At 38.7% G+C, this 19,325-nt stretch overlaps 1 protein-coding gene across 6 annotated transcripts in view; it reads left to right on the top strand.

The window, feature by feature from the left end:
- The window catches only part of Syx6 (Syntaxin 6), a 183,553-nt gene that overhangs the window by 131,544 nt on the left and 32,684 nt on the right, over positions 1–19,325 (top strand). For all 6 annotated transcript variants that reach the window (XM_067106865.1, XM_067106864.1, XM_067106863.1 and 3 more), the window contains one exon: positions 16,549–16,643. In XM_067106865.1, the coding sequence (XP_066962966.1) occupies positions 16,549–16,643 (95 nt within the window). The remainder of the gene's footprint in view (positions 1–16,548; positions 16,644–19,325) is intronic.

Genomic DNA, 19,325 nt, shown 5'->3' with positions numbered 1-19,325 from the left:
CGGACTTAGTGATCCCAGTTATGCAACTTCCATACCCTCATAAACTCCCTTCACCGTCATGCGTTTCACTGAAGTAATTTTTTTTTATCCATCTGTTAATTTGTTATTCTCACAACTTTCGCATCATATTAATTTTTCTTAATTGTATTAAGGGAATCAATCACCATTTTCTCTCTCATAATATCTGTATACATATTGTTCGGAAACCACATATTTCTTACAGTTTACCCATTCCCTCGTTTGTACTCCATAGCCATTGATTTGTTCACTTCTTTTTGTGTTACGTACCTTAACATTTAAATTCCTCACCACTCAGGCTAATTCTCACTCCTTAAGCCAGGTAGGGACATTCAGAATATCACAAAATCTCTCTCGGTCACTTCCACTCCCTTACTACAACTTATTCTCCTACCAGTCTGTTTTACCTTTATAATCCTGGAATTATCATTTGCATATTTCCACCTATCCCCAAGGTCTTGATGACAAAACAAAGGCAGCTCCTTCCCTTGTGTTGCAGTTCTCGACCACCCCACACTTGTTAACCCGTGTCCTTTCCATTTCAGTTTAATGTCTAACTGCTATAATATCAAGCCCTCTCCTTATGCAAATGTACCCCCCCCTTTTTTTTTTTAATCCACGGACATTCAGTCCCATGACACGATAATTTTGTATCTCTCGAATGCGCTTATTTCCACTCGAAATAAAGTGTCAAGAGTGAAGATGGTTTATTTTACTGCCTCAAAAAAGTCAAACCCTTACTTGATGATGTTGTCCTGAAGGGAATAACGGAAGACCCCTTAGGAACCTTGGACTAAAATCTTGATGTAATAAGATGTCCTTCTCTGTCGGCTCTGGTCTTTGTCGTTGAGAAATGATACGTTTTATAATTTTTGCTATATTTCCACTTCTTGTTTTTGTAGCGAAGAAATATCGGAATGCTCCAGCGATTTTGGTGGCTGGACCAACAGAAGAACCTGGGTCAAAATGCATATCTTAGGTTATTTTGAAATTCCTATTAAAAGGTGAAAGCCCACTTGTGTTTTGGAATTGAATGTGCGAGGGGTTCAGAGGAAGATTCTGGATGCATTTTTTAACAAGTGACTACAAGTTTTTTTTAATGATGTGCATTTTGCTTTGTAGATAAAAATAAAAAGAATGTCTCGCCATGCCCAGGGAAATCTTGGGAAATTTCGATTCTCGGAGTACATTAGGCTATAAAAATTCTACTTTGAAAGTATAGAAGAAAGTATGGCGCTGTAGATACGAAAAATGTAGATTCGCATTACGAAGAGGAACTCCTAGTTCGTTGCTGATGGCGGAAGGCGATTGACCCGACAGGCTTCTCTTAATTCTCGATCTAGAAGGCAGCGGAAATCCTCTTTTGAAGAAAAAGGAGATCATAGCCATGTGAACATAGGAAGTTGGGAAAGACCTTCTTTGTGTACAGGATAATCTTAATCAGTGGGACCTTATAGCTGAGGATAAACAAGGAAATTAAAGCTGTTGATGACGGCATACCTTTCTTGTGTGCAGAAAAGAATCAGTGCAAATCTTGAGGAGTTTTGGGAAAGAATGATATTGCTGGACTGCAGGAATAAAGAAATAAAATAGTTATCGACATCATGTATTTTAGTAGGATCTTTGCTAATGATTTATCTTTTACGTTTTAGGCTTCCGGAGACGTTATACTGAATTTTAGGTGTATGATCATAGTAATTATAGCCTCGATTTTCTCTCTTTCTTTTCGACATATATACGGTAGTGCTTCTGCACATGCCGTAGTGGCTTCGCATATTGCAGCACGAGTAATGGTACCATTCAAAATGAACAGTAATTTTCGATTCTTCGGATGTTGAGTAGTAAAACCATTCTTGCTATTTACAAAGAAGAGTTATATTAGCAGCAAGCCAGTCGAAAATAAGTCTGGTTAAAAACGAGCAATTAGCGATGTTCTGCCTTTATTTCACACTGTAATCGCCTGGTCGACAAGCGCCAAGGAAGAGGAGGAGGAGGAGGAGGAGGAGGAGGAGGAGAAGGAGGAGGAGGAGGAGGAAGAGAGAGGGGTGTTAATAAAGAGTGAAGTGGGAAGGCGATAGGGGGTTAAAAGTCACCTTGAGAAGTCGCTGGACTGACTCGTTATAGTTCGTTACTTTGTGGGTTTTGTATTTTCAATTTCTTTCGTCAAGAGGCGACGCTGGAGCCTTTGTTCATTGGTGTTTCATTAGACGTTTCTCTTCCTTCGTCCCTTCCTTCCGTACGCTTGCAAACGTTCGGCACAACTCGAAGCCTTTTTTCAGCTTCCTGGCCTTTTTCCAGAGTTTTTCTTATCTTCAAGGCTTTGATAGATCCTGTCATTCTTTTTCATTCTTTTTTCATCTAATTATCACTCGTTTCTATTTAATTTTGTGTTTATTTGAATCATTCAGTGCACATTATTCTTTAAATTACTTATTATTTTTTCATCCCTTCCCATATTCCCGTATTTTGCCATTTTTTCTTTTGTTCATTCCGGAATATTTCTGATGTTAACTTAAGTTCGCATTGCCCCCACTCTTCTGTTTAACGTAGTGGCTCATTCATTCCTTTTTAATGAGTAGCATGCCAACCTAGATCACTTTCACTTTCTATATTTGCTCATCGACGGGAGGTTTACTGAACAACGTATATTAAACTGAAATAAACCAGTATCGCGCCTCTCAAAGATTTTTTGAGTAAAGCTAGACCTTAGGACCTCGGATCAGAACTGAAACTGTATGTGATAACCATAATGTTGGCTCTTGACTTCAGAAAAATATTGAGTCACTTTGAAGAAAAAAATATTTGTGACGTGAAAAAGTAAGATTGACGAAACCCTGCCTACTACAGAGAGAATACTGGTGTGACGAATTACAAAACATTTATGTAAAAAAACTTATTCATATTTTATTTACTGTATATATTAGAAGTCCACCGTTGAATCGAGTGCAGAACCCTTAAACCTTGAATTAATTTCCTAGGTTTTAAAGGTTTGTGCAGAATGAATTTGCACGCAAAAGTAGTCCGTAGTAGCCTATAGCTAGATTGATATAGATAAAAGATGTGTTATAAAGTAGTTGTCACAGTTTTTAATGTTACGCATTTTGTCTGGTTGTGGCTTGAGTCAGATTTGAGTTTTGCTAATCATACGCCTTCATAAAAAGACGGTCTTAGTAGCTATAATAGGCATTAAAGAATGGGACTTGCTCTTATATTAAATGGCTTCTTCCATGAATTACAGTTTTTAGAGAGTATACATGTTATCTGTCAACTTGTCTTCTAACTGAGGAAAAATTCGCTATCATTGCCAGCATTAGTGTTTTTAGGTAAAAATTTCCCTCTTGAATCCCCATCTAGCGCTAATAGAGCTAATTGTCTTCGTCCTGCTACTTACGTATCCGACAAACCACCTCGATCTTTGGGATCTCGGCTTATTCATCCAGCAGAACACACATCCTTTTCTGCAACGTGAACGTATTTGTTCATTTCAGCCATGGATTTGAGCGTTTTGTACTCACGCCTGTTCTAAAACACCCCCATTTTCTGCTCAAGTGAATAGTACACTTTTAATATACGCGTCATAAAATTTTGGTTTGTTGGTTAAATGGGTACATACGTATATACCACAAGTCTGCCAGTCTCGTTCCACTTCAGCCATACTGCTTCTACGCTTTTTCTGGCCCATATCCCAACTTGCACTTGTATCTTTTGCGCTTCGAAGATCCCTTACTCCATTGACATGCGCACGCAGTCCTTAGCATTTATTGTGACGAGATCATCCTTTACCTTCGATTATGTACTTTTCTTTGCTTCTCTACAGTCACTATAAGCTTTATTTTTCTCTTATTGATTTCAGTCGTCATTCTTTCCATTCCGTTGGTCCTTCATTTAAACATTCGTACGACCAGGTCCTCTTCCTCTGATTCTGCTGTTACCACAAGGTCCATTGCATATAGTAGCTTTTGTAATACCTTTGTACTTTGTCCTACTAACGACTTTCTTCTAGTACCGTTTATAATTCCAAAGGATTCTCTAGCATTTTTATTCCTCTGTGATTTTTCAAAAACAGTACATGCCCCTTTCATTTGCGTGGATGATCCATGAGAAATTCAGTTGATAAAAAGATCAACTAATCATTCAAATCTAAATATCTAGGGAAATGCTTAGTTTTAGCAAACTAGAGTGAGATGAGAGAGTAAGGTAAGCAGTTCAGTAACAGAGGTGAGCTATTTTGCATATCATCTTTTATATTTAAACTCAACTCGTGTTAAAGTGCTAGTTTTCTTATTGACAAACTTGTATCCCAGCTCCCAAGCTTAATTTAAAACAAGACATATTGCATATTATGTTGCCTTAAAAATTTCTTAAAACGATACGTACTTTTACGTGACGTAAACACCAGACACTCGTTTTTTAATTCTGGATACGTGCTATCATGAATCTGGCTTAACTTATAACAGGGATATTGAAATTTTGCTACCTTAACGCTGTTAGTAAAGGGAATTAAAAAAAAAGCAAAAGATAAATGAATGGTCATGATGCCAAAACGTCCGACGCCAAAAGGACAAGCACCATAATAGCCTCGCAAAATCAACAGCGCCAAAATAAGTGTCGCCAAAACGTACCAAACCCCAAAAAACAGTGGCCTAAGTTGTGCAGTTGCTTGATTGAAAGAGTGCCACTAATCCAGAAAGAAGCAAAAAGACAAAACTTTCAGGTTTAACGAATTTTTGCTATTAAATGAAGGCTGGTAGCAAGGAAATTAGTGGCACTGAAGTAAGACCGGAACGGAATTGGAATTATTGGTAAGGAGATTTATTTGAGGGAAGGGTAATAGAAATTGAAAGATGACCCTAAAATCTTCCAAGGTTCTTTGGAAGCAATCGAAACTGGAATATGGTGTGTAACTTTTCTAGAACCATTGAATTCAAAGGATTGTTTCTCATCTCGTGGCTCCACCCCCCGCCCCCCTCAGTTTTTGGTTTTCTGTAAATAGTGCCGGCTGTCTGTCTGTCCGCACTTTTCTTGTCCGCCCTTAGATCTTAAAAACTACTGAGGCTAGAGGTCTGCAAATTGGTATGTTGATCATCCACCCTCCAATTATCAAACATACCAAGTTGTAGCCCTCTAGCCTCAGTAGTTTTTATTTAGGTTAAAGTTAGCCATAATCGTGTTTCTGGCAACGATATAGGATAGGCCACCACCGGCCCTTGGTTAAAGTTTCAAGGGCCGCGGCTCATACAGCATGATATCAGACCACCGAAAGATAAATCTGTTTTCGGTGGCATTGATTATACGCTGTAGCGGCTGTACAGAAAACTCGATTGCGCAGAAGAAACTTGGGCGCATTTTTTCTTTGATTAAAGTTGCAACAGCTACTCCTAGGACTACGGTAGGATAGTGATTCTGGGGAAATCATTAAATCATTATTATATAAAAAAGGACATTTTTTATATTTAATGTTACTTTTGTATTAAATATTATTGTTATTACACGAGTATTACTGGGTTAAAAGGAGAGAACAATATTACGAACGAAATTTTATAACTGAACAAATTCGCATAATTCTTATGCATTCTTATAACACATAGAACTCATGCATTCTTATAACACATAGAAGGTATGCTTTCGTCCATCTGTTTAATGACTAGATGTAAATTTCGGTTGCAAAAGGCAAGTACTTTTGTAAAATTGACAAAAATAAGCTGTGACTTTTGCTTCATTGCTTCATAATGAAATTTAACTGCATTTATGTTAGAAGTAGGCTACACGGCCTGCTTGACGTAGCTCGTCGATGTTTATAGTTCGATCTAGAAGCGCACTGAAGGGCTGCGAACGTCGGGTCCTTAATTCAGACTAATGACTCATTCCAGGCGTATTCCTTCTTTGGCCGTAATGCGAGCGTAATGCCTCCGCAGTCCCGACGAAATTTATATGGGATCCGGACATATTCTATTTGTCTTCGGATAGACGCGCATTAAGGTAGCATGAAAAATACCAGTCTCAGAAGTTTGCAGACGTAAACATCCGTTTTGTATCCTCTAACATGCATCAGCGTGCCTTCATTAGAATTCATAAATTTTCATTAGCGCACGTAAGATATAGAAAAAGAGTAAGAGGGGAGAGGAAATCTGTTTTGCATTTGTTTGTTACTTAATAATTATGATTTACTTTAGCCTACCGAAATTTACCTCTTTTATGGGCTATACTACTCTGTTTACTATCTAAAAACCACTTTTTATTTTGTCCTTCGTTCATGGCTTGTCGAACATGGGACGGACGCTCTCCGTATCTGTATTCGTGACTATTTTATCCTTATTATCTTTCTTGGTCCTCCAAGATATTCCTCTCCCCCTCCCCTTCTCCTTCCCCTTCCCCTTCCCCTTCCCCTTCCCCTTCCCCTCTCCCATGAGCTAATTAATGCCTTCCTTCACGGAAGAAGAATCCGCCCCTCCCCTTCCCTTAATTCTCCCACATCATTTCCTGTTTCTATCATTTTGTCCATGGAATACTGACCATAATTTGCGATGGGGGAGCGCGGGAAGGAGTTGCGGGCTTTAAGAGGTTCTACGATCATCAGTTTGAGCACGCTCTGTTGGACATGCTCGGCTCCGCACGCACGCACGCTCAATCAATCTCTCAAACACAAATCGTACCATTAGGTAGTAAGAGTTCATTGAGGACTGCGATGTTGTCGTTAGGAAGTGCGAAGACTTTGGTTGTTTGAATGTGCTTCAGGTGTAGAATCATGTTTATGAAAGCAGTTGTTAAAGCTCATTTATCTTTTGGCACTTGAAAAACTAGGATGGCTTCGACAAACAGCAAGCAAGATCTTAATTGTAAAAAAAGAAACGAATTAGGCAGATTATTGTAAGTTAATGCTTAAAAACGGGTAATTTAGACAAGTAACTACTTTGCATAAAAACTGAATATGAGACTCATGACAAAAAGAAGTTTTCTGTGGGATTTCTGACCGTGCCACCTTATTCCGAAGTTGCGCATCATGACCTGTAAAGGATGGTCCCGCTGAAGGAGAATGTAGAAGCCAAACTCTGTCAAATTCAAACTTACACTGTTTGAAAATGATAAGACATTTTGTTGAAAAGAAAAATGTGAGGTACAGAGCGCAGTTTGTCTTGCAAAGAACTACGTCACTAATTTTCTGTGTTGTAAAGATTAAATGTAAAATGCCCTAGTAAATTACATTAATGTACAGGCTCTTATAGGAGAAAAATTTATATTATAGCGTAAATATCTTTATTTGAATGGTTCCTTGGGGCTTTCGTTCATTGTTGTCATCCTTTTATCTTTCATGTTTCATCCTTGTTTCCTCAAAGTTGATGAGGGTATTCAAGTGAAGATCCCCTCCAGAGGAGAAGTATGCGATAAGAATGACGATGCCCCATCACACAGACTGAGGAGTTATAATAGGGCCGATTATAATATTTGAGTGTTTGCACGGACTGTTATTTCTGTAGTCGTAGGTCAGACTCCTGAATTGGCTTCAACTTCGTCTCATCTTAAATTTGAGTAAAAGTAACATTTCGATTGGAACTCATCAGTTTCAGCTCTGAGCTTTCTGTTATTCAAAAGTTGAAGGATAATATTTTAAGGCAGAAAGAATGGACACATTTCTAGTATTACAAAGGGTAGGATCAATGAGGCTATCACCTTCACTTAACAGGCGAACTCCTCTCTCTCGAAGAAAGCGTCAGTCCTTCGTCAATCAGTTGTAGATTATCACTGATTGCATATTACTTGGGTTGGGCCAGTTCTGTTGTGCGATTAGCATCACAGTCCCGTTTCCGTGAGGCTTCATTTCTTAGAAGAGCTAGAATTACACAAATATCTCACGCATCCATGTTTCTTTCTTAATAACTATATTATCTCTAAGAATGTATATAAATATATGTGTGTATGTATGTATGTATATGTGTGTGCGTGTATGTGTGTGTGTGTAGAGAGAGAGAGGGCGAGTGTTTCCACACACATTCCGATTTTGGTTCAAGTTCTTTCCGTAGGGTCTAGGGGCAGGTAGATGAGCTTGTCGTCATCATCATTTTCACTCTCTACGCGGTAGTGGGTATTTGTTGGTTGCCACGCCAGTTGCTGACCACTGAATCAGCGTAACGACCCTGAGGGTGAGCCTTGGCCTTGAACCATGAGCCTCGATTTCGGTCTTGATTTGCCTTGCTTGTGAGCAGTCGCTCAAGAAGAGGTTTACGTTTTAGTCTAGTGCTGCTGCCCTTTCATGATCAAATTCACCACCATCAATATAAAAATGGTTTCATCAAAATCAGAAAATCTGTCCGTGATTTCTCGAATAGTTGTATTATGCCACAAAATAAACCCGTGGTGTCTTTTGGTTCTCAGACTATGTGGCCATATGCTTTTTGTGTCTCAGTGGCGTTATTTCAAGTGAAGTGATAGTGCCATCATTTTCAGTTTTTTGCTTTCAACAGGTCATCTCGCTGTAGGATAGCCTACCTCTTAAGTCGTAACGCATTCAAAAGCAGCACAAGTGGATTTCACAGTAAACGAACTAGGAAATAATTGACATTACGGAGGGCCTGGAAGTCATGGAGACGGGGAACAGATGAAGACCTAGATGTGATGGGCGTTGATGCAGAAGAAACACGGGAAAGAGAATAGTGGAAAGAGCTCATGTCTTAGGACAAACTCCATACATGGAAAAGCTGACGTCAAGATTGTACAGTGATAATGATGATGGTGCAAATCATTATTATACTCGTGTAAGGTGGATTTGTAATTGATATTGAGCTAAGGGAAAGTGTTTGTTGTGTTTTTGAGGGATGGACGGCAGCAGCATATGCAGTGAAATGATTACCCAGATTTCAAAATTTACCATTTTCCTCCAAAACTTTTCTGTCCACCAGCAGCCACGCGACATAGAATGCTTCTCTGCCTCTACATTCATCCCTTGTTCTGCTCGATGTGTAACTTATCAGTGAACTTTCCCTTTCCAAGGTATTTGACAATCACCATCATTTCCTCTAATTCTTTATATAAGTTTTTTTTTAATCCTTTTTCCCGTGCACGTCTTCAGTAGAGACTTCCTGTCCGAAAGAGCTTCTCCCGCTCCCCACCCACTTCCTGCAGAAGTGTTGATGACACCTGCTGCCCCTGCGTTTCCAATTCTCACCCCTACACCCCATTCTCGAAAGCCTTCGTTTGTTGGCGCCACACACGCCCCCCAATCTCCCCGCTCCTCTCCACCAATCCCTAGCAGCGATAAGGTCGACTGAGCAAGTCGACAAGAACAGAGTTCATAGAACACCTGTTTGGCTGGGAAGAGGAGGAACGAAAGGACGAGAGAGAGAAACCAGAGAAGAGGAAATTGGAAAAGGAGTGAACTTATCTTGAGCGACGGAAGGAGAGAAGTATAATGGATAAAGCCGGAAGATTTAAGATGTTCAGGAAGGAAGGAAAATAAAGAAGAAGAGTTAGACCAAAAGTGCGACTTCATGGAATGAACGTTCACTTTTTCACCGGAGAGAAGTAAATAAATAAAATTTGTGAAACTACCGGATCATGGAAGGAAAAGAAACTGATTCAAATTCTTATTTGGATTTTAGCGAGATTAACGATCGGAAATAGAGTAGGGGTGCTCAACATATGACGTGTGATCAGGAAAGGCAGACAAAATAATACCTTGTATCTCATGAAAACCAGTTTCGGTAATGGTCATTTGGTGATCTTCAGCAGTATTCTTTTTAAAATATTGAGTGAAGCTCCCTCCCTGAGAGAGAGAGAGAGAGAGAGAGAGAGAGAGAGAGAGAGAGACTGGAGGTTGACGTACGCCGCCACTCTAAATTACGCTAAAGAAGTGATTGTTTTTACGCTGCCGGCCGGTTCGGCTGTACACACATGAGGAACACTTCAGTTAGCTTCCAGTGTAGGCGACAAGGAGGACGCTTCGTAAGTGGCCTGTTATAGGCGCGCCTTCCCTTGGACTTTCTTAAGAACTTAGAAGTTGCCGTCTTCGTTTACCATATTCTGTACCTTTTTCCTTTGGGAGCTGTGTTTCATCTCGAAAAGGGAAGAAGTTCATGTGTATCGGCAGACTATTCTTCGGGTCAACTGGATCCTTCCTGTGGATTTTTGGTCACCCATGTTGTCTGCACGTCGGTTTTACGTGTTGTATTTATCGGTGTGTGTGGTTTTGCTGCGGCCGAAATTATTTTTAATCTCTCTGTGTGTGTGTGTGTGTGTGTGTGATTGATTATAGATTTTCTGTATTTGACTAAGAGGTTGGATGAGATAACAGACTCAGTAACAACAGTTCACATTCTAATGTTTAATATTCACTTGTTTTCCAGATTTGTGTTAATTATTTACAGTGGTTTATTTGAACAAACAACAATGTTAAACATTCTCGTTGGAAATCCGCAGAGTAAAAACTACTCTATGTTTTCACCAGTACTCGACGTATGTTGATCGATATCTATAAGATGGAAGCTGAATGAAATGAATAAGGAACATAGATGTTTTAACACTTATCAATGGGTTGAAATTGTTTGAGGAACGTCATATTAAGCTTTTGTGCTCGGCTTTGAGGACCAGCGATGCTTGAGCAGGCCAGTTTCGTGTGGGCGCATGATGAGGGGTCGGCGGTAGTAAGAGGGTGTTAGGTCACGTGCCGTTCTCGGAATCGGATGAATTTCATATATTAATTTCATATGAATAGAGTGGCGTCGCTATCCCCGAGGTAATAATCGACGCCGTCCTGGAATAAGGAAGGATCGCTCGCTAGGTTCAAAAGCAGAATTAGTATAAAGGCGAGGCCATTAAGTATTGCATTTTACACGGAATTCTTAAGAGGAAAATAGACGCGCTTCTTGTAGGTCCCGTTGCTAGGTAACCAGTTGGTTCTTAGCCGCGTAAAATAAATCTAATCCTTCGGGCCAGCCCTCTCTAGAAGAGCTGTTAATCAGCTCAGTGGTCTGGTTATTTATTTTGAGCAGATCTGATCTACTCATTTATCAACTGACCGAGAAAAAAGATAGGACAGTGGTGAGCCAACCCGGAAAGGAGACGAGTAAAATATGCCCAGCATGTCAAGCAGATCCAGTTTACATGTATGTGTACGTATGTACATACATAATACATAAACGCATATCTAGGTTTTTTCAACTTTAGGCAAAGAAGAAAAGAGAAGCGACTGCAGAGGTGAAGAATCGAATAAGAAGCATTGGCTTTATAGTGATATAGTAGGAGGGGGGCTGCGCTGTTCAGTTGTTCTATAATGTCTTTATTGTAAGACTGAACTTTCGGAATCATGAAATTAGGCATAAAATGATTACGAACAATGCCCATCAAAATAGCATGTATGATAGTAACGAAAGTAGTTTGGCTGGGAAAGCTCTCTCTCTCTCTCTCTCTCTCTCTCTCTCTCTTAAGCAAAGTAACGATGGCCGCCAATAACTAACATTTAATGGCTATGACAGATTAGTTATAGTTTGTCTAATGAACTGATTTTCTTTTTACCTTCTCAGATCCAATCAGTTTGTTGTGGTTAAGAGTTAATTATTTGGTTAAATCATTCATTTATAAAATTTAAGGTGTTCCGATGGTGCTTGTTGCTGCTTCGGGTTTGACCTCTTAGTATTTATCTAGTAATAATCCCTGTAATGTAGCTATAATCGTGTATATTTACGTGTGATTTATACTCACACACACAGATGTGTGTGTGTGTGAAATGGAAGAGTAATCTAGAGATTGGAGAATAAGAAGGTGCAGTGAGATGATGGGGGGTTAGTAAGAGCTTGATGTTTGTTTTATAATGAAACATGTGATGGTAAATGCATCGATGTGGTGGCGGGCCAGTATCAAATATACCACGGAGGATGTACTGCATAATTGGATTTTGATTGAAAAAGTGAAATTGGTAACCGAAGGATTGAGAGGCAAAGAGAGGTGTCGATGAAGAGGCTGTACAGATCAAGTATTTGTGAAGAACACTTGTGCTAAGTTTCCTGGTAAAAGGGAAGGGCTTAATTCGGCAAACAGGACCCCAGAGAAAGAGTATGACGTGAATGATAGATGTCCAGTGTGAAGGGTATTGGTGATGTATGGTGTAGATTTTAATAAGCTGGCAACGGCTAATAGTATATGTGATGAAAGGGAAGTTTTTATAGAATATGCTAATGAGACCTCAAATGGTTTGGTGTATAAGTGGTACTGAGACTGAGATGTGTTTGTTGTATATGACTACTGTTTCTACTGATCGATTGAAGAGAAAATTCTGAGATAGGGCAGATGTTGATGCACACCCGAAGGATAGGAAGTTGGGGCGTGAATAGAGTGCTGAGTAGTAATTTTTCGGAGTATAACAGTGTTGACGATAACGAAGGAAGCTTTAAAGATTAGTGGCAGATTTGGAAAATGTTTATAAGGGTATAAAATGACGACGGTAAATGGAAGCCGAGAGATAGAATGGAAGTAATTGATTCGTACAGGGGTAAAAGTAAGAAGAACGATGGTAGGATGAGAGAAGAGGTGATGCAAAGAAGCCAGCCAGTGCCCTAAAATACCTGGAAACGTTCTGGTGCAGTTTGATAGGTGGGAGAAATTGTGTGACTGCATGATGAAGTTTGTAAACTGTGGAAGTGTGAGAGGTAGAAAGGGAAGGAGACCGAGAAAGTGAAGAGGGAATGGAAATTCCAGGCTTTAATCTCCGAGAAGCACGAGATGAATGTGGGTGGCACAGTTGAGTTTTCGTGGTGCTGAGAAGTCTTGTCTGCTCCTATTTGAAGCAGCGGATGTACAGTGTTATTGTTCACAAGGATTTCATCCTTGAGTAAACAGTTGAAGGATGAATGTAGAAATATTTTTTTGTTTTCTGTGAAAGAAAACTATTGTGTCGGCTTTGTCTGTTCGTCCGAAATTTTTTCTCTCCGCCCTCAGATCTTGAAAATTACTGAGGCTAGAGGGCTGCAAATTGGTATGTTGATGATCCACCCTCAGTCATCAAACATACCAAATTGCAACCCTCTAGCCTCAGTAGTGTTTTATTTTATTTAAGGTTAAAGTTAGTCATAATCGTACTTCTGGCAACGATATAGGATAGGCCACCACCGGGGCATGGTTCAAGTTTCATGGGCCGCGGCTCAATACAGCATTATACCGAGACCACCTACAAATGAAATAAATAGATAAACAAAAAACAAACAAATATATACTGTAGATGCCTCTGAACATTTATTGTTATGTTGTTCCCAACAGCGTGACTCAAGAGAAAAATTAAGGCAGATGTTATTGCCAAATTCATATTTGCTGCTGAATTGCTGAATCATTGAACCCTCCATGGAGAAAACTTTCACATCATGAGTCGCTTCATATACTTACACAGAGGCTCATCATCATTGTATCAGTCCCTACTGTAATGCTGCGTGGGTCACTACCATCTTGCAATCTCTTTTGCGCTTCATGGATAATTTGGTCCTTCCTTTCCAGTGGTTGTTATACTACTACAAAGAAACACTCTCTAGGTGTGTCTCTCTCTCTCTTCATTTTTCTCATCATCACCAACTTATCATCCTCTATTCTACCACTTGTATAGGTCTCCACGTTTCCCACCCCTTTCGATTTTAGCGGCACTTTTACCATTTAAAGAGCGCATCTCGACATCAACACTTTTTCTTTCATTGACGCATTCGACATCTCCACATCTGCACTTCACTTCCATAAATGACAGTCGGGTTAACAGTCAATACATTCCCACCTTAGCTTCCATAGATGCCTCCAGTCTCTTCGCAGTCTTTTGCACACACCCTTCCACATTCATCTGCTGTGTAGTGGTTTCCGTTTACCCTCATAGTCTTACTGTTGCTCACGTTTACTCTTGCAGACACTCGACTCTTTCACTAGGCTGTGAAGCTTTTGTAACACACTGTTGCCAATCAACAGGATATCATCTGCCGACGCTACCAATTCCACACTCCATTTGTAGCCTAATGACCTTTCTCTGACTTCTCACATTATTCCATCCAGAAAGAAATTAAACGCCAGTTGGACATAACACACCCCTGTATAAGCCCATTTTTACACCAGACCAGCCAACACTTCACTTCCATCAGAAAACTTGAATAGTTCTCACTGTCCTGTACTGTACTTTCTCGATACACTCCACATTGGCACTATGTATTCCCTTCTAAGCTTTTATAGGTTCACGTATGTCACGTGCAGCTTTTTCATTTCATATTTCAGCTTTTCACATTCTTGTTTCATAACTAACACTTGATTCACGCGTTTTCTTCATTGCCTAAATCCTTATATATATATTATATATATATATATATATATATATATATATATATATATATATATATATATATATATATATATATATATATATATATATATATGTATGTATGTATGTATGTGTGCTTGTGTGCGTGTGTGTGTGTGTGTGTGTGTGTGTGTGTGAAACTGAGTTTATGTATAATTATAAGGTATTTCCTTTATTTTTTGTTTATTTATATACTAACATATTTCCTTATAGAATTTTTCTTGTTTGTAATACACGAATTGTTTAGAAGGATGTGGCATTAATTTTATCTTTTGGTCTATTATTCTTATTGATGACAATAGTAGCAGTAGCCTAGTATTAGTAACAACAGGATTTGTCATTTTAATCGTTCATCGGTCAAACTGTGAATCTTTGAGTACTTAATGAATTGCTTTATTTTTCAGGCTGTTCATTGAACTTCTCTTTCAAAAAGGAGATTTACAAATGTGACTCCGTGGTAAATCATAATTGATTCGCATTACAAGTCTTCAGACGTGTTATTCCTGAAGACCAGTGTGAGCGATGAAAAGACTAAAAACGAGATTATCTTAATCAAATGCGTTGATTTGATAATACTCGAAAATAACGGAATAAGTGCGAAGGGTTTCATGTCGTCGTAAGTCAATGACTATTCGGTGAAGAACTTACTGGCAAGTGTTCATCAAATAAGCAGATAACTGCTTAAGGTTGCATTCAGTCGCTGTTACATGCCCCACAAAGACAGTCTTTCTCTGACATTTTCTCTTCAAATAATGCTGTCAAATTAATATCAGACTTTGAAACTTTATCCCTACTTGTTTTGAATAGAAGATAATCATTATCCTAGATTCAGTTTTCAGACTTTTTGTTTGCGAGTCTTTAGTTTGCTCAGGTTACACATTTGGAGTGCATGCTCTTGTTTTTCTCTCCTGCTCTTTGTAACTCTGTGGTGATCTTTGTCTTTTCTGTCATTTTCCTTTTTGACTGCCATAAGCGCACATCCTTTTGAAAATCTTAAATGTCATTGCTCGGTCGGTCACAAGCCTTCAATTCTACTCCCATTACGTGACTGGTAAAATCATCCCTCCATGTGATGTGAGACTGTCCATCTTTGTTGTTAATTGTTATTGTTTGTCAGGGATACTCAGTTATGTAATATTACTTGTTTACTGATCTGTTTGTTCAGTTGTATTTATTTATTTATTTATATTTATTTTTTTACGTTGCTTAGTCGCGAAGTTTTCCATCGATGAGTTGAAGGTTTGACGCACGACTTAATATTCCAAAGCGTATTTAAAATTAATCCTTATTTTTAGAATATCCTATAATATGGGTGTTATTGACACTGTGCTTGACCTTTGCTTTTCTGGTGATTGTCACTTAAACCTCCTGTGTGTGAAATACGTTATTTAGTATTTGTGTTGTAAGATGTGTATATGCATTTGCTTCTATAGCCACGAGTGTTCTTTATTACATTCCTTATATTCATAGTGAAAAGAGTAAGATCCAACCTGTTCGTCTGTCATCTGATATTAGTCTAATATTAATATCTTAGTTTTCATAGCTTTTAGTAAAGGAAATACTAAATTTTGGTTCATTAAAGACGGCGTCTTTTCAAAGTTACTGAATTTCGGTGTATTTCGACTGCTTCCCTTCCTGTCGCTATGACCTGGATGTGCATTATCGTGCTCACTCATGTAGGCCAACAAATGCTCTGAAGAACGAGCGCCCTGTCATGGAGCGCCCCTTTTATCTCTATTTTGAGTTTCATTCGACTCCTGAAATTCTCCATCCTTTACTTCACAATGAATCATCCTCAGTGTCCTCATCATTCACTGCCTCATCCCCTTCTTCTGTAGGTGGAGGACTCCTTGCTTCCCTCGAAGGAGGACTTCTCGGTGAAGGGTTAAGTTCCTCATCCTCATTTCTCAGCGAGGATCGTAACGACCTCTTCTGGGGGGAGTTTGAGGCCTGGAACAGCCTTTCATATTCTTCCTCCTCCTCCTCGTCTTCTCACTCTTCTTCTTCTTCCTCTTCTGTTTTAGAAGCTTTCTCTTCTTCGCTGTCCTCTTCTCTCGAAACTGAAGTTGGGGAACCTTCGTCCTTTTCTTCTCCTGCAATCCCTGCCTCTGGCCTCGTAGGAGACTTCCTACTTGAGCTGGAATCAGAGTTGTCTTTGTATGTGGCAGCAGCCGCCTTGCTTTACGCCCTTATGATGGTTTTCCTTAACTCTGAATCTTCACGGATAGTCGAGAAAAACCCAAGGAAGTTCAAGATTGATGGAAATGAACTCGCTGCCAGGAGGACCTTCATTGAACAGACCAAAGAGGAGGTGAAGGTAAGTGTCCAGCAAAAAAAAAAAAAAAAAAAAATATATATATATATATATATATATATATATATATATATATATATATATATATATATATATATATATATATATAGTGTGTGTGTGTGTGTGTGTTTATGTATGTGTGTGTGTGTATGTTAGGTTTTAACGATAAGAAAGTAATGTAGACGTTAGAATGAAGTCTACGTAAAAATATATTATATATAATATTTTAAACTTTATATTCGTTCACCACTTAAGAGTTGATAATTGATTAGTTAAGTTAGCAATTCAACGACCTTTAACCCCAAGTTATAAAATTGGTAGAACTTGGAAACGAGTGAATAGGTAATACCTGACAAACGAGAGAAAGGGCTTCGGACAGAAAACAAGCAGAAGAACTCACATTCGGAATCGTTAAGTTGTGATAGCTTTTAAGTATGAAGGTATTCACAAGGTCAGCGTACATTATGTTAGGTAGAAAAATAAACATTTAAAGATGAGCTATAAATTCAAGAACAGTTTTAAAGTGATAACATTTATTCTCTTTTATATATTGTCCCATTGACTGACTGAGTTTTGTTGAAGGTTTCCTGTCTTAGGAAAAGACTGCAGCCATGAAACATGGGTTACTATCTTACCAAACGTAGAGGAGACAGAAAGGAGGTTTCGTCGTCTTATCATAACCTGACAAGGCTGTCAATGAAATCGAATCAGACTGTCTTATTTGCGTTCAAATGTTTCATGGCGTACAATTATTACCCTGGCAGCACGATGAGTCATTGAATTCTTCATATGGCTGTGTGATAAACAGTGAAAGACCTTCGTGTACCTTGGGATGCAGTGCTTCTAAGTTTCCTTTGATATATTTTAGCAATACAGTTTCATAAGAACATCTTGACATTTTCAAGATAATGGAATTCATGATTTGACTGAACTGGATAAAACTACTTTCGAGTGTTTTTGTCATGAGGTTCACGAAAATGATCCATAATTGTGTAACCCCAAAATGACCCTTTTATATATCAGTGGGTGGAGTGGTAGACAGGCAGTGGATAAAGGCTCAGCTACACAAAGTATGTGTATCCTCCCATGTCTGAGTAAATTTCGCATTAGCGCGAAGATTTTCACGGGAGACAATTGCGTTTAGTTGCTCAATAAACATTAATTTATCTATTTATTTTTCCTCTTTCCTCTGGTAGGTGCCATTGAACCAGTTCAGTGGGCAAAAGTCAAGGCTCCAGGGTTTGTCAATGTTAGGTGTGTGTGTGTGGTGTGTGTGTGTGTGTGTGTGTGTGTGTGTGTGTGTGTGTGTGTGTGTGTGTGTGTTTGAGTTTTTGTTACGAAGGAAGAACTGCGTTTATTGCCCACTTTTATGTTCTGACCAAAAAAGCTTTTTGCATTTGCATTTGTAAGGCGGTCATAGCATTTAGTCGTAAGCTACCAGTGGGGAGTTTACTGAGGCATCTTGAGAGACTCACCGGTATGCTATATTTGACATGGCGGACTCTCTCATCTCTCTCTCTAAAAAACATTGACGGTTGCTCCGTTCGCGGCAAATCTTCCGTTGCTTCTGAGAGCATTGTCCATTGTGGATTGGATTACCGGTACCCCGAAAATAATTCGGATATCGTGAACGATTTACCGTAGTCAATAAAACAAGTAACATGCTCACTTATGTTCATTATTACCCAGGCTATAGTGCACTAACTAAAAGACAGATTTTCTCCTCTGCTTAACTTGGAGCGGAATTTTTAGATGGTGAAATAAACAGTTATTGAGACATGAATAGAACTGTTATCTACTAGAATTAGCCCCCCCCCAAAAGACAGTTTTCATGAAGAAAGAACTAAGACCGAAACATCTTCTCAGCCTCAAATCTCCATGGCTTTGAAAACATTGGAAAGGTTTCGATGTCAGGAATTAATTACAACAGAAGGATAGGAAGGATATGATTAAGGATAGTCTGATTCATTGTAACGTCTTGTATAAAGTCTCCAATCATGATGGTCATTCACTTTTTATTTGAAAACAAGAAAATATATCACAGCCTGAATAGAACACTACAAATATTCATATAGAACAGGAAAACATCAGATGCATCGTCTATTACAAGCACAACGTCGGTCATACACAAAAGAATGTGTAGTCAGGTTAACGAACGATATATTTTCGAGTCATCAGTAATCCAACTCATAAGGCCAGTAATCGTGACATTAGCTACAGAATGTTCCCCTTGGACTGAGTCATCTCGTGTGTGTGTGTGAGGGAGCTCAACGAGACCGTGAAGTCGAATACCGGTTAACCTCTGGAGATGCCTTTGTTATCTTGTCCAGTTTAACTTCATGTTGACAGGTATGGTACGACCGCCATATATATGCAATTGTAAAAAGCTTATGTAGTCGAAATGCCATAAAAGTGAGCTATGAAAGAAAGAACTTGTATACACACACACACACACACATATATATATATATATATATATATATATATATATATATATATATATATATATATATATATATATATATATATATATATATATGTGTGTGTGTGTGTGTGTGTGTGTGTTTTGTGTGATAGTTTGTCTCAACTTTTAAAACTTTTCTTTTTCTTATATTTCTTTTTAAAAATTATTGCATATTCCCTATTGTTGAGTGAATATGATTTAGTAGTAAGAAGCTTCTAATT

This window comes from Macrobrachium rosenbergii, chromosome 7, assembly GCF_040412425.1.
Source record: "Macrobrachium rosenbergii isolate ZJJX-2024 chromosome 7, ASM4041242v1, whole genome shotgun sequence".
Taxonomy (NCBI): Eukaryota; Metazoa; Arthropoda; class Malacostraca; order Decapoda; family Palaemonidae; genus Macrobrachium; species Macrobrachium rosenbergii.
Note: the sequence above shows the minus strand (reverse complement) of the source record. Positions and strands in the feature narration are given on the sequence as shown.